The sequence below is a fragment of the Lathyrus oleraceus genome, chromosome 4 (genome assembly GCF_024323335.1).
Source record: "Lathyrus oleraceus cultivar Zhongwan6 chromosome 4, CAAS_Psat_ZW6_1.0, whole genome shotgun sequence".
In the NCBI taxonomy this organism is placed as follows: domain Eukaryota; kingdom Viridiplantae; phylum Streptophyta; class Magnoliopsida; order Fabales; family Fabaceae; genus Lathyrus; species Lathyrus oleraceus.
The window spans coordinates 61108439-61124199 of NC_066582.1; the positions used below are offsets into that span (position 1 = coordinate 61108439).

At 40.8% G+C, this 15761-nt stretch overlaps 1 protein-coding gene across 1 annotated transcript in view; it reads right to left on the reverse strand.

Moving 5' to 3' along the window:
* The window catches only part of LOC127136020 (uncharacterized), a 73748-nt gene extending 60463 nt beyond the window's left edge, over positions 1-13285 (reverse strand). The window contains exons 1-3 of the mRNA XM_051062627.1: positions 12640-13285; positions 10952-12426; positions 9985-10863 (exon numbers count right to left, since the gene is read on the reverse strand). Coding sequence (XP_050918584.1) covers positions 9985-10863; positions 10952-12426; positions 12640-13285 — 3000 coding nt within the window. The remainder of the gene's footprint in view (positions 1-9984; positions 10864-10951; positions 12427-12639) is intronic.
* Between the last annotated feature and the right edge of the window lie 2476 nt (positions 13286-15761).

Below are 15761 nucleotides of genomic sequence, written 5' to 3' on the forward strand. Positions count from 1 at the left end.
GAAAGAGATGGAGCAAAAACAAAAAGCTCAGAATTAGAAGAAGCGTTGTCTCAAGCACCACAAACTTCAAATAAAATTATTTATAAATATGAAGAAGCCTTTCAAGAATTTCTGAAGAATGGGATAGATAGGAGTATTATGGCATCCATGATTTATGGAGTAAGTCAGAACAATAAAAGGGGAATTGGGTATGATCCTAAGGAAGATAAAACTTCTACAAGTGATCAAATTAAATCTCCTTTTTCATATCACTACACACACACACAAGAACACAAATTTAAAAATGCTAGAAGACCCAAAGTTATAAGAAACTCTGGGAAAACTAATCTAAAAGGACCCAAGAGATTCTGGGTACCGAAATATAAGATTATCTATGTTGCAGATATCCTATGCAGCAAAGTTCAGACACCAGTCATGGTACCTGGACTCTGGATGCTCGCGACACATGACGGGAAGAAAGTCTATGTTCCAAAGTCTGGAACTTAAAGACGCTGGATTTGTAGGCTTCGGAGGAGATCAGAAAGGAAGGATCAGAGGCTCCGGAACTATTGGTAATGATACTCTTCCCTCTATATCTGATGTTCTTTATGTAGAAGGATTAATGCATAACTTGTTATCCATAAGTCAATTAAGTGATAACGGTTATGATGTAATCTTCAATCAAAAAACATGTAAAGCCATTAATCAGAATGATGGCTCTGTCCTTTTCACAGGCAAGAGGAAAAACAACATTTACAAAATAAATCTTTCTGATTTAAAAGATCAAAATGTTAAATGTCTAATGTCAGTTCACGAAGAGCAATGGGTATGGCATAGACGCTTGGGCCACATTAGCATGAGGAAACTTTCTCAGCTAACTAAACTCGAGTTAGTCAGAGGCCTACCTAAGCTGAAGTTTTCTTCAGATGCTCTGTGTGAAGCTTGTCAGAAAGGAAAATTTTCAAAAACATCTTTTAAAAAGAAAAATGTTGTTTCTACCTCTAAGCCTCTGGAACTTCTTCACATTGACTTATTTGGTCCTGTGAAAACAGCATCAGTTAATGGAAAGAAGTATGGACTAGTCATTGTTGATGATTACAGTCGCTGGACATGGGTAAAATTCCTAAAGCACAAGAGTGAGTCTCACTCTGTATTCACTAGTTTCTGTTCCAAAGTGCAAAAAGAATTTGACTCTAAAAGTATTAGAGTCAGAAGTGATCATGGTGGAGAATTTGAAAATAAAGATTTTGAAGAATTATTTGATTCTAATGGAATATCCCATGATTTCTCCTGCCCTAGAACTCCACAACAAAATGGAGTTGTAGAGAGGAAGAATAGGACACTCCAAGAGATGGCCAGAACCATGATCAATGAAACTAATGTAGCAAAGCACTTTTGGGCAGAAGCTGTAAATACAGCGTGTTACATTCAGAATAGAATCTCTATAAGACCTATTCTGGAAAAGACTCCCTATGAATTGTGTAAAGGAAGAAAACCAAACATTTCATATTTTCATCCTTTTGGATGCTCTTGTTTTATCTTAAACACTAAAGAACATCTGAACAAGTTTGATTCCAAAGCACAGAAAGGTATTATGTTAGGATACTCAGAACGCTCTAAAGGCTACAGAGTATACAACACAGAAACCAAAATTGTGGAAGAATCAATTCATGTCAGATTTGATGATAAGCTTGACCCTGAAAAGTCAAAGCTAGTTGAAAAGTTTGCAGATTTGGAAATCACTCTTGTAGAATCTGATAAAACTCCAGAAGCAACTGTCACTCAGAACTCTGAAGAAATTAAATCTCCAGAAATCCCAAAGAAAGTCAAAAGTCGTATCAATATATCTGAAGATTTGATTCTGGGAAACAAGGACGAACCTGTCAAAACCAGATCTACTTTCAGGACTTCTGAAGATATTCCTCTGGGACTAGTGTCTCTGATTGAGCCTACGTCTTGTGATGAAGCACTTCAGGATAACGACTGGGTGGCAGCTATGCAAGAAGAATTGGATCAATTCTCAAAGAATGATGTCTGGGATCTCGTTCCTAAACCCAGAGGCACTCACGTCATTGGAACCAGATGGGTTTTCAGAAACAAGCTGAACGAGAAAGGAGAAGTTGTCAGAAACAAAGCTCGACTGGTAGCTCAAGGTTATAGTCAACAAGAAGGTATTGACTATAATGAAACCTTTGCTCCAGTCGCGAGGTTAGAATCTATTCGTCTTCTTGTATCTTTTGCTATTAATCATTCTATTAAATTATATCAAATGGATGTCAAGAGTGCATTCCTTAATGGTTATATATCAGAAGAAGTGTATGTCAACCAACCTCCAGGTTTTGAAAATTCAAATTTTCCAGAACATGTTTTTAAACTTAAGAAATCCTTATATGGACTTAAACAAGCTCCCAGAGCTTGGTATGAACGATTAAGCAATTTTCTTCTGGAACAAAATTTTATCAGAGGGAAAGTTGATTCTACACTCTTCTGTAAAAACCTTAATAATAATCTCATGATATGCCAGATTTATGTTGATGATATTATTTTTGGTTCTGCTAATATCTCTGTTTGCCAAGAATTTTCTAAGTTAATGCAGGCAGAATTTGAGATGAGTTTAATGCAAGAACTAAAGTTCTTTCTGGGAATTCAAATTAATCAAACTCCAGAAGTCATGTACGTCCATCAAAGTAAATATATTAAAGACGTTCTGAAGAAGTTTGACATGACTGAATGCAACTCTGCAAAAACTCCCATGCACCCAACTTGCATTCTGGAAAAGGAAGAGGTAAGCAACAAGGTTTGTCAGAAGCTCTATCGAGGTAAGATAGACTCTCTCCTCTATCTGACTGCTACTCGTCCTGATATTCTCTTTAGTGTCTGTCTTTGTGCCAGATTCCAATCAGATCCTAGAGAATCTCATTTAACAGCAGTTAAGAGAATTCTTAAGTATCTGAAAGGAACTCCTAACCTGGGCCTGATGTATGAGAAAACATCAGAGTATAGACTCTCGGGTTATTGTGATGCAGATTATGCAGGAGATAGAATAGAACGAAAAAGCACATTTGGGAATTGCCAGCTTCTGGGAAACAATCTAATCTCCTGGGCTAGCAAAAGACAGTCAACTATTGCTCTATCAACTGCAGAAGCAGAATACATCTCAGCATCACTGTGCACAACTCAGATGCTCTGGATGAAGCATCAGCTAGAAGATCTACAAATCTTTGAGAGTAACATTCCTATCTTTTGTGATAATACTGCTGCTATTTGTTTAAGTAAGAATCCCATTCTACATTCCAGAGCCAAACACATAGAAATAAAACATCATTTTATCAGAGACTATGTTCAGAAAGGGATAGTAACATTGAAGTTCATTGATACAGAACATCAATGGGCAGATATCTTTACTAAGCCTCTAGCTGAAGATAGATTTCTTTTTATCTTAGAACATCTGAACATTAAAAATTGCCCTGAGTGAAATATGGCTCTGAAAATGTAAAATGTGACTCTGATGTAGACAAATGTACTTCTGCCTCTGACTCTGATACTTCTACCAAGTTAAGAAGATATCTGAGTTAGAAATCTTCAGAAACCAATCCTTTGGTATTCCTGAAGATCAGATACATCAACACGTGGAGCTCTAAGCGTCTAACCCTAGAACTTCTAGACAGCTGTCAAAAGAAATCAAAGGTCAGAACGTTTGAAATCTCCTAGAGCAGTGTGCGTACTGTTGGGATTAGACATTCATTAATTAGCTGTAATCATTTTTCCCCCCAAACGTGCTATTTTGATTTTTGTGCTAACGCTGGAATGTGTGTCGTTTTGCATGTGTTTTACTTAGAGTATATAAACACTTTTCTCACATTTCACACTTATCACTCTCACTCACTCTCAAACCCTCTCTAAAACCCTAAAACTCTCTGAAGCATTCTCTGCAAGTTCTTCAATCTTCATCTTCTTCTTCACCATGGACGCTCAACAACAAGAAGTGTTTAACTTTTCACAACAAATGGAATCAAGTTCTACCGCTCAAACCTCAAACACTCAAACTCCAACCGTTACAGGCGTCACCATCACCCCTGTTTACAAAGAACCTCACGTTCTTGACCGTGAACGCCATATCAACCTTTCAACCCCTTTTGAAGGTTTGGATGTGTTGTGCGAATCGCTTGTTGATTTCGACAACCTAAGAAGAAATGGCGTTGATCTAACTGGAGAACTTCGTCAACAAGGGTGGGAAAACTATTTCCAAAGGCTTTATGGTCCTATTTACCCACTTCTCGTCAAGGAGTTCTGGAGACATGCAGATGCAGATGACAACTTCATCGTCTCATATGTTCTGGGGGTGAAGATTGTTATTACTGAAGGGTCTATTGCCTCCTTGTTGAACATGGAGCGAAGTGGAGGAAAAAGGATTTACAACATTCCTACTAGGTCAAAGCGCATTACTGATGTTATCAACCCAACAATCTTCAAACCCAACGTTGAAGGAAACCCTTCTAAAAACAAAGAGCTACACCAGAACCTCAGAGTGTGGCTGAAGATTATTCTGGGAACCATTCACCACCGTCCTGCCTCTAACTCCTCTGACTACATCAATGCAGACCAGAAATGCATTCTGTACTGCATTCAGAAGGGTATAAAGATCTGCCTCTCTGCTCTCCTTTTCAGATATCTGAGAGATTCGGTCAGAGAAACCAGAAACAACATGAAGCCCAGATCCTACATTCCTCTGGGAAGATTGCTATCTGATGTCTTCATTGAGCATGGACTGGTAGACCATCTGGAAAAGACAAAACTGATGGATGATCTGGCAATAGATGTGGGGAAGCCTCTGAATGCCAGAAATCTCAAGAGTATGGGGATAATCAAGAAAATTCAAGTCAGGCCAACTCTGGATACATCCTGGGATAGTTTGAAAGATCAGAGGAAGATGCCTCATGGCCTTGCCAGATTCTTCAAGAATGAACCCAGAGACGCTGTTGCTATCTATCTTCATCGTCTGCTGGAAGAAGGTGTTGACGTCTCTGATTTCAGCCTCGACGACTGTCTGGACTCTGAAGAAGACTTCGTCAGATACAAGAGAGGTCTTTCTGAAAAGAAGGTAGCATCTCAGGCAAAGAAGGCCAGACTCGGAGAAACTTCTGGAAGCAAATCTTCAGCTCCTCTGAATATATCAACTGGTAAGTCTGTTCCTCCTGTTACCTCTAATCCTCTGATGGCTTCTTCTAACCCTCTCTCTTCACAACCTATTTATACCACCTCTGATATTTCACCCTCAATCACCAGAACCTCCCAACCTACACCAGTTCTAAATATAGCCCGTACATTCATACCTCCCTCTGAACCTAAACAAACCCACCAAAGCACTTCATCTTCATCATCCTCAGCACCAGAATCACCCCCATATGTTTCCCTCTCATCTGACCCAGAATTTTCTGATCCTGATTCCCCAACCATAGCCACAATTTATGCTCATAGACTTGCTTCACAACAAACACAACCACAATCTGAAGCAACTTCACCTCCACCACAACAAACAACCACCATACCTTCTGAAAACCAACCCTCTGACCATCCCACTTCTGATATCAACCCACCAAACATCTCCGCTGAACCAGAACCAGAATCCGAACCTTTAGAGTTAAACCCTCTTTGTGCTTCACCTCAAACATCTGAACCGCAACCAGAAGCAGAATCTGAACCCCAACCTGAATCAGAATCTGAACCTCAAACCTTAAATCTCAGCCCTCCAAACTCTCCACCTCATACCTCTGAACCAGAACCTGAACCTGAACTTTCTAAACCTACCCTAAAGGAAGCCATCTTGATGATTGCAGAGGCTTCAGTTCAAAAGGTCGATTCTCTGGTCTCTAACTCTGAAATCAGTGATGATCCTGAATCTGTAAGGACACACTGCAACAGAGTCATTGGCTGGATGACATCTGAGGCCTTTAGACTGAAGGGCATCTCTGAACAAGTCAGAAATGGCTACATCAGAGATGCTGAGGCAAGACTCCAGGAGAGACTTGCCAGAGAGGCTGAAGCCAGAAGGCTGGAGGAAGAGAGATTGGCCAAGGAAGCTGAAGAAGAAGCAAGAAGGATAGAAGAAGAAAGACTTGCTAAGGAAGCTGAAATCCTAAGGCAAAAGGAAGCTGAAGCAAAGGCTCTGGCAGATGCAGAAGCTCAAGCTGCTGCTGAAGCTGAAGCTCAGAAGGCTCTGACTCTGGGGGAGTCATCTTCTGTGATTCCTACGGTTCTTCAGACTCTGAAAGAACTCAAGCAAGATCAGAATGAACTCCGGGCCAGAATGGACAAGCAAGATACTGTCAACGACAACATCCAGAACATGCTTGCTATGTTGCTTCAGAGAATGCCTCTGCCTCCGAACCCTTAGGCACTTAGGATTTATTTTTTTGTCTGCTTGCCTGTTGTTTTTATTTTCTCTGAATCTGATGTTTTTCTAGCTTCTGTTGCCTTTGTGCTTCTATCTATGAATTCCAGTTTTTCTCTTTACTTATTTTCTACTATGTCTTTTTGATTCTGACAAAAAGGGGGAGAAGTAATTAATAGCTCTGATGAAAACATTGTCTAATACCTTAAGCATTCTGCAACATATTTTTCTTAAAAATAAAATTTATCTAACCTGGACTTAAGAAATTGCAGAAAGTTTCAGAAACCTCTGTACTTAAGAAACTCTGGTAAGAACTTCTGAACTCCCTAGCATTATCTCAGGGGGAGCTTCTGTCTATCTGATCTAATATTATTCATGTTTCATCTGCTAATTAAGGTTGTTTTGTCATCATCAAAAAGGGGGAGATTGTAAGAACAAAAATTGTTCTACAACAGATTCCTTGATTTTGATGATAACAAAGGATGAAACCAAAAATGGCACCCTAACGAAAAGTTTCGTAGTGTGCAGGATTCTAAAGAAAGAAGGAAGAAATCTGATGATGTCATCAGATACAAAACTAGATCAGATACAAATTATCAAATGATCAGAAGCATCTGAAGTGGAGACACGTTCAAGAAAGTCTAACTCTGAGCAAAACAGCAATACATTAGTAGCATCTGAACAAGAATACGCTATAGAAGTTCTGACTCTGAACAACGGTTGTCTAACTCCAGAAACTCTCAGCGCTATCTGAAGAAATCCATCAGAACTCAAAAAAAAAAGATTAACATCAGAAGCAAGATTTCAAGATTCTCCAGAAACACAAATACTCTGAGCATGGAATTGCTAATCATGAAAGAGTAACGTTTAAGTCAAGAAAAGATTTGCAAATGGATTTCCTAATTGAGAAAGAGACGTTAATCTCCAACTTCAATAAAGAAAATACTACTTGTGGTAAGTAGTCATTTCAAGAAGAAAAAGTCATCCTGCAGAAGCTATTTATGTGATGGCGTAACTTCATCTCAATATCCACCAGTTTCAACTACTACCTCACTGATCTATATAAAGGATTGCAAATCAACATTCAGCAAAACTACACATACAAGGAAAAATCATACTGAAACATCAACACAAGAAAACCTTCTTGCTCTCTAAATCTTCACGAAGCTTTTGCTTATAACGTGAATCACTTTGTTCATACTATTGTAATATTTGCTTTCTTAGAAGCACTCTAGATTACATAAATCTTTCATTTATTGTTTGTTGATTTCCTCAAGTGACTTAGTGTAGTCTGTAAACTTGAGAGGACTAAGAGATTTTTCTCTTAGACGTTGTTTGTAATCTTTCAAGATTAGTGGATTAAGTCCTTGTTGAAGGCGAAATCACCTTGGCCGGGTGGACTGGAGTAGCTTTGTGTTATAAGCGAACCAGTATAAAATCCTTGTGTGATTTTCATTTTGAAAAGCGCTTATTTTTCAAAACAATTCAAACCCCCCTTTCTTGTTTTTCTCACCTTCAATAATGACTGCACCTACTCCATGTCCATAAACGTTGGATGCTCCATCAAATACTAAACCCCATTGAGAATCTGGTTCAGGTCCTTCTTCAGGAAGTGGCTCTTTACAATCTCTGGATTTTAGGAACATGACATCTTCATCAGGAAACTCATCCTCATTATCATCGTGATCTTCAACGGGTTGGTGAGCAAGGTACTCATCCAACACACTGCTCTTGATAGCTTTCTGGGTATGATACTCAATGTCGTATTCTGATAACAGCATCTGCCATCTTGCAATCTTACCAGTGAGTGCAGGCTTCTCAAAAACGTACTTGATCGGATCCATTTTGGATATCAACCAAGTGGTGTGACTTAACATATACTGCCTCAATCTCTTAGCAGCCCAAGCCAATGCACAACATGTCTTCTCGAGTAAGGAGTATCGTGATTCACAGTCAGTAAATTTCTTGCTTAAGTAGTAAATGGAATGCTCTTTCTTTCCAGTTTCGTCTTGTTGACCCAGAATACAGCCCATAGAATTCTCAAGCACTGTCAAATACATAACCAACGGTCTTCCAGCAACAGGTGGTAACAAGATAGGAGGCTCCATGAGGTACTCTTTGATACTGTCAAATGCTTTCTGACAATCCTCTGTCCAAACACAATTCTGACTCTTTCTCAGCAATTTGAAGATAGGTTCACAAGTGGCAGTCATGTGAGAAATAAACCGGGATATGTAATTCAATCGTCCTAGAAAACCTCTCACTTGCCTTTCTGTTTTTGGTGCGGGCATCTCTTGGATAACTTTTACTTTATCTGGATCAACTTCAATGCCTTTTTGGCTGACAATGAAGCCCAAGAGTTTACCTGACCTGACGCCAAATGTGCATTTGTTCGGATTGAGGCGAAGACGGAACTTCCTCAATCGTTGAAACAGCTTCAATAGATCCACTAAGTGACCTTCTTCTGAACGAGACTTCGCGATCATGTCATCCACATAAACCTTAATCTCTTTGTGCATCATGTCGTGAAAGAGCGTTGTCATGGCTCGCTGGTAAGTAGCACCTGCGTTCTTCAACCCAAACGGCATCACTTGATAACAGAATGTTCCCCATGGTGTTATGGATGTAGTTTTTTCCATGTCTTCGGGAGCCATTTTGATCTGGTTATACCCGGAGAATCCGTCCATGAAGGAGAATATGTCAAACTTTGCTGTATTGTCTACCAACATGTCAATGTGAGGCAGGGGGAAATCATCCTTTGGGCTTGCTCTATTTAAGTCACGATAGTCGACACACATTCGTACCTTCCCGTCCTTCTTAGGAACTGGCACAATATTTGCTATCCACTCTGGATACACTGAAGTGGCAAGAAAACCAGCATCTATTTGCTTCAGAACTTCTTCTTTAATTTTGACGGCCATATCTGGATGTGTTCTTCTTAATTTCTGTTTGACCGGTGGACATTCTGGCTTCAAAGGTAGCTTGTGGTCTACGATGTCAGTGTCGAGACCAGGCATATCTTGATAAGACCAAGCAAACACATCTACATACTCTTTCAACAGGCTGATCAATTGCTCCTTGACCTGTGGGGATAACAATGCTCCAATTTTGACTTCTTTCACATTTTCTTCCGAACCCAAGTTGACTGTTTCCAAAGGCTCCTTGTATGGCTGAATAGTGTCTTCTTCATTTTCAAGCTGGCGGGCGACCTCTTCTGGAATCTCATCCCACTCTTCCTCTTCAGCTTCGAATACAGAATGTTCAAAGTTGGGAGAGGGCATGATGTCATTGTGTTCAACGGGTTTAAGTAACCTGTACAAACAATTGTTTTTAGAGGACTGACCATGACATGCAAAAATGTGTTCTTTTTAAGGTTTTTTTTTTTGTGTTACCATTTTCCGAAAAAGCTGAAAAGATAAAAGGACACAAGTGTATAGGAACACAAAAGATCTTTTTCATGGATAGTACGTTTTTGACAAAAGTGCCCATTTTACAAAATTAATGCTTCGCGCTTTGGGCTAAAACGGAAGATTTTTGAAAACTGAAAAGCTTAATTACTTTGATATGTGGACACAATGTGGGATGTCAACTGCGGTCCAGTTCTTCATAACTACTCCTGGTGTCACGAATCTGGGGCCTTCGTCTTCTGTCTTTCCCTCAAAAGTATCCTCCTCAATTGCTACCATGTTGATAAACCCACCGCTGTGAAAGATATCTTTGAAAGGTCGCACCACTGAAGTCTGCACTTGTTTTCCATCAACAAAGCCTAATCCTGCATGGTTAACATTTTCTGGCAACTCTATCACCTTGCCCCACATTTCTGTAGGACCTGTCTTGACAATCTGCTGGGCGTCTTTGAATGACGCGATTGAACCTTCACTTTTCTTGTAATCATCGATGGTCAGGGCCTGAAATGGAGTTTGAACAGCCGTCTCGTCTACTTCTATCACACTAAACGATGAAAGGTGGCTAATCAGCATAGCGTGCTCCCCATTAACCGTCACTATTTGCCCATTCTTGAAAAATTTTAACTTCTGGTGTAACGTGGATGTAATGGCACCCGCCTCATGAATCCATGGGCGTCCGAGCAGACAGCTATAAGCTGGCACTATATCCATAACCTGGAAAGTGATCTGGAATACATGTGGTCCAATACCAATAGGCAAATAAACTTCTCCAATGACTGATTTTCTTGATCCATCAAACGCTTTCACAATAATTCCACTGTGCCGCATTTGCCCCTCTTTGTACTTTAGCTTCACCAAGGTAGACTTGGGCATGACATTCAGAGATGAACCGGTGTCAATTAGGATATTAGACAAAGAATCCCCTTGACAATTGGATGAGATATGGAGAGCGAAGTTGTGATTCTTTCCTTCTTCTGGCAGTTCTTCATCACAAAAGCCTAAGCCATTGCACGAAGTGATGCTGCCTACAACATTGTTGAACTGCTCTGCTGTTATATCCTGTTCTACAAAGGCTTGATCAAGCACCTTCAGTAGTGCTTCTCTGTGGACAGCTGAATTCAATAATAAGGACAGGATCGAGATTTTTTGACGATGTCTGTAGCAACTGATCTACCACTTTGTAGTCACTGAGCTTGATAATTCTAAGTAGTTCATCTGTTTCTTTATCAAGGGTTGAATTGCTTGTTTGCCCTTCTGCTTCTCTTGTCACTGGTACCACGACTATTGGATCTTTCTCAACATTTCTACTTGGGATAACCGGCGGAGCGAACACGCGGCCACTGCACGTCATTCGGCTATTTGCTGCGATATTGGTAACTGAGGCTAAGGTTTTAATCTCGACCTCTTTACCGTTCTCAATAATAGTTGCTGCATAGCGGTAGGGGACCGCTTTATCTGAAGTGTAAGGCATTGGGCCCGGAGGGCAAATCACCACTGGCTCCCTCGGATGATAAGCTATCTCTACTTTCTCTGGAATGTTGAAGCAAGGAATGATGACCTTCACCTCTTGTTCTTGTGATTCTGGAGAACTCACTTGTCTAGAAATCTGAATCAAACCCTGATCAAGGACGCCTTGCAAATCATCTTGAATCTTTCTACAACCTCTTGAATTGACTGAACATGTACCACAGATCTGGTGGTCATGTTGGAATAGACCATGAGCACATAAAACAGAATGAATTTCAACCAAAGACCGCCGAATCTCCTCTATCTTCGTAACACGTTGTTCATTGAGACAAACTTCTATATTGTTCACTGATGAAGGACCATGACTTGGCATTGGATTGTCCTTCACATTGGGACCCATGTTCTTGAAGGTCAGGATACCTGCTCTTGTCAACTTCTGTACTTCCAACTTTAGAGCAAAACAGTTGTCTAAGTCATGACCTGGAGCATTCTGATGAAAGGGACAAGATACCTCTGGCTTGTACCACCAAGGTAGCACTTCTGGTACAAGAGGTCGTGGTCGTGGTTGCACAAGGTTTTTAGTGATCAAAGCTGGATACAATTCTGCATATGACATTGGAATTGGATCAAAATTGGTTCTTCTTTGCTGCTGTGGTGGACGTTGTTGTAACTGATGTTGATGTTGTTGAGATTGATGTTGTTGCTGATACTGAGTATTCTGTTGGAAGCGGTTGGTACGCTGCTGAGGGTATTGGACTTGAACTGGAGCGGAAGTGATTACTGGAGTCACGGCTGCTATATGTTGGTGTTGGGAATGGTAAGGATAATTGATCCTTCTTGGATGATTATAGGACACAGCATTAGTTTCTTGTTCCTTCTTTTTCATAAAACCGCCGTACCTCTTTGCCCCGCTTGAAGATGAACTTCCTTCTCTGACTAGACGCCCTTCTCGAACTGCTTCCTCTAAACGGACTCCCATGTTTACCATGTCAGTAAAGTCTGTAGGAGCGCTTGCAATCATCCTCTCGTAATAAAAAGTATCAAGAGTCTTTAAGAACACTTTCGTCATCTCCTTTTCTTCCATAGGTGGAACAACCTGTGCTGCAATTTCCCGCCACCTTTGCGCGTATTCACGAAATGTCTCCTTTTCTCTTTGTTGCATGGACCTCAACTGATCTCGGTCTGGCACATTATCAAGGTTGTATTTGTAATGTTTGATAAAGGCCTCGCCTAAATCGTTGAAAGTCTTGATCTGAGAACTGTCTAATCCCATATACCAGCGTAAAGCTGCACCGGTAAGGCTGTCTTGAAAACAATGAATGAGCATCCTTTGGTCGTTGGTGTACATTGACATCTTTCGCACGTACATAACCAAATGGGTCTGTGGACAAGAACTTCCTTTGTACTTTTCAAATTCTGGTAGTTTAAATTTTGCTGGCATCCTTACGTCTGGAACCAAACACATATCATTTACATCTCTGCCAAACAGTTCTTTCCCACGAAGAGCTTTTATCTCTTTTTGTAATTCCGCAAACTGATCCTGGAATTCATCCATTCTATCATTGAGACCAGGATCCTCACTTGGGGTAGGGCCGTGATAGACAGGTTCTCCTAGGTGAGGAGTATAGTGAACAACGGGAGGCACATTAGTGAAGACAGGAGCATTTGGTGGAACGAACTCTTGTTGATACCTATCTTGATTAAGATCCCTGGGTATTTCCCAAGGACGGGATGCTGTGATGGTAACAGAAGTGACTGGGACAGCGTTGATTTCTGAAGCGATGACTGTAGTGACGGGTGTTGCTGTTGTCTGATTCTGAAATTGAAGTTGATTTTGTGCCGAAGTCTGTCCTGAATTATGAACTTGAGCCCTAGCCTGGGCTTCCTCTGCATGTAGACGGGTGGTTAACATTTGGTTGCGCATCTCTGCTGCCTGTGCTTGCGCCTGGATTTGTGCATCTTGTGCTTCGGCAACCTGAGCTTGTGCTGTTTGAAGTTGAGCAGCTTGGGCTGCTTGGTTTGCTATCAATGTCTCGATCATAGCAGAAAGGCGGTCAACCTGAGCTTTCAATTCTCGGTTCTCGTTATCTGTTATCTCCATTCTTCTTTTGTAGTTGGCTCTTGTGTTGTAATTATGCGTCAGCTTGAAATGGATCTTGTGGCGGGAAGCAACTGTTAGAAGACTGGACCAAGACAGACAACCCGTATGCACGTGATGCATGGATATGCAAAATGAATGATTTTCCAAGGAACTCTAAGTGAAGGAAAAGATAGAATTGCAAACATTTTTGATAACAAAACAAAGTTATCAACCCAAAATACAACCAAGAAAACCATTTAAGGACATGTGTCATCAGGACGAGTATAAACAAGTAGGAGTTGTCCTTCAAGTCTCTCAATTCTTTCTTCATAGGCCTTCTTCATAAAAGCTTTCTCCTTCACCAAACTGTCTACAAGACCTTTCCATGCACTTGAGGACTGTGGAATCTGGGAGTAATCTGTTGTGCCTGAGGAAAATAAATCCTCTTGCACCCTTGGACGTTTACCTGCACGATCTTCTCCACTCTGCTCCTTTAACTGTCTCTGAAGTTCTTCATTTTCCATTTCGAGCACCTGGGCCTTATGCTTCCAAGTGTCTCTCTCTTTCTTGACCCTCTCCAAGGTGGCTTGGAGTTCTTCTTTGTCATCTAGCGGAAGGTAGGGGGTCTTCAACGGAGCGGGTTTGATAGGATCATGATGTGGGTATGGCATTTCCAACTGTATAGCTTTGGCTCTGATCCACTGGAGGTACGACTCATAGGAGGTACAATCTTTCTTACCCAATTCAAGTCTCCCTTTGCGACAAACACGATGCCAAGCTCTTACTTCTCTCTCTTTCATGGTAGGGTCCTCCTCGTTATCCCTCAAGAAAATACCTTCTAAAAGAATGTTAGGAGGCTTGTCCTTCATAGGGTAACCGAGTTGTCTCCTAGCAAGTACTGGATTATAAGAAATGATTCCCTTTGTGCCCATGAGGGGCACATTGGGGAACTCCCCGCAACTATCAATGATCTTCACATCGTCTAAAAGTCTACTATACCATGCAATATCTGACTGGGTAAGAGACATAATCCTCTGTGACCACTGAAGTCCTGACTTGCGATCCCAAAAAGTAGCTGACTTAGGAAGATGAGAGACAAACCATTTGTAGAGTAACGGTATACAGCAGACTATGGTTCCTCCTCCTTTCAAAGTACGGTAATGGATGGAATGATAGGTGTCTCCGAGCAAAGTTGGAACAGGATTACCACTTAGGAAGATGCGTATAGCATATGAATCCACAAAACCTTCAATATTAGGAAATAGTAACAAACCGTAGATCAACAAGGCGAATAGTTGCTCCACAATAATATCACAACCTTGACTGGCAAAATAAGAAACCTTCCCCATTAAGAACTTGGCAGTGAAACCTGGAAGTCCTCCTTTGGTGGTGAAGTTATTCTTGAATTCTGACTTCTTCATGTACAACACTTTTACAATAGAACTGTGCTCGGGTAACTTTTCTGAACCAGAGAAAGGTACTGTATCAGCAACTGGGATGTGAAGCAACTGGGCATACTCTTCTAATGTAGGCATGAGTTGATAGTCTGGGAATGTGAAATAGTGATAGACTGGATCATAGAACTGTACTAATGTCTGCAATAACCCTTCTTCCATCCTAAGTGTCAATAAAGATATAAGTGCCCCATATCTGTCTCTGAAACCAATAGGATCTGCGATCGAAGAAACCAGTTTCTTTAGTTCATCTATCTTTGGATTGATGAGATTGTACTTTGTCACACTTCTCCGTCCAAAATCCATGTTTCCTGCAATATTTGCAATCCTCACTTTAAGTTCCTTGGAAAAAGGTTGAAATGATGGGAATGAATGCATGTCATGCATGAATGCAACAAACACAAACATGGTCAAACAATACAAGGCTCAAAGTTCATCACCAGCATGGAGTTTAGGACAAAGCCCCAAGATAAGTTCTAAGGTTCACCTGCCAAACGGGTTCTAAAAGTTCCCAAGGTTATGGATCCTTCTTTGGATAATACCGGGTTAAGCAACTGCTCGCTTTCCAATATTATTCTCAAAAGAATCTCGCTTGAGTGTGATATCGCGTATCAACCAAACCAGACTTTTGGTCCGAAGTGGTCACCGCATCACATCCTAAGTAAGGCCAAGATGGGGTAAAGGTAAACTAAGGTCCTTGGCTTCACGGGCCCGTCGAAAGCAACAATGCCTCACAAATGACTTGTTTAGCACTATCACCCTCAAAGAGGCCTCCACCAAGCGGACAAAGGCTCAAGTCAACTCGGTAAGGATTGTCTCCTATCAAGTCAACCTGAATTATCATCCATCCTATCTCAAATGTGCCCCAAATCCGGGTATAGGATTTATCACAAGTATCCCCCAAAACCCAAAATAACAAACATTACAAACAATACAATTTAGCAAATATTCACAAAGCAAACATATAAACAAGCAAAGATAGG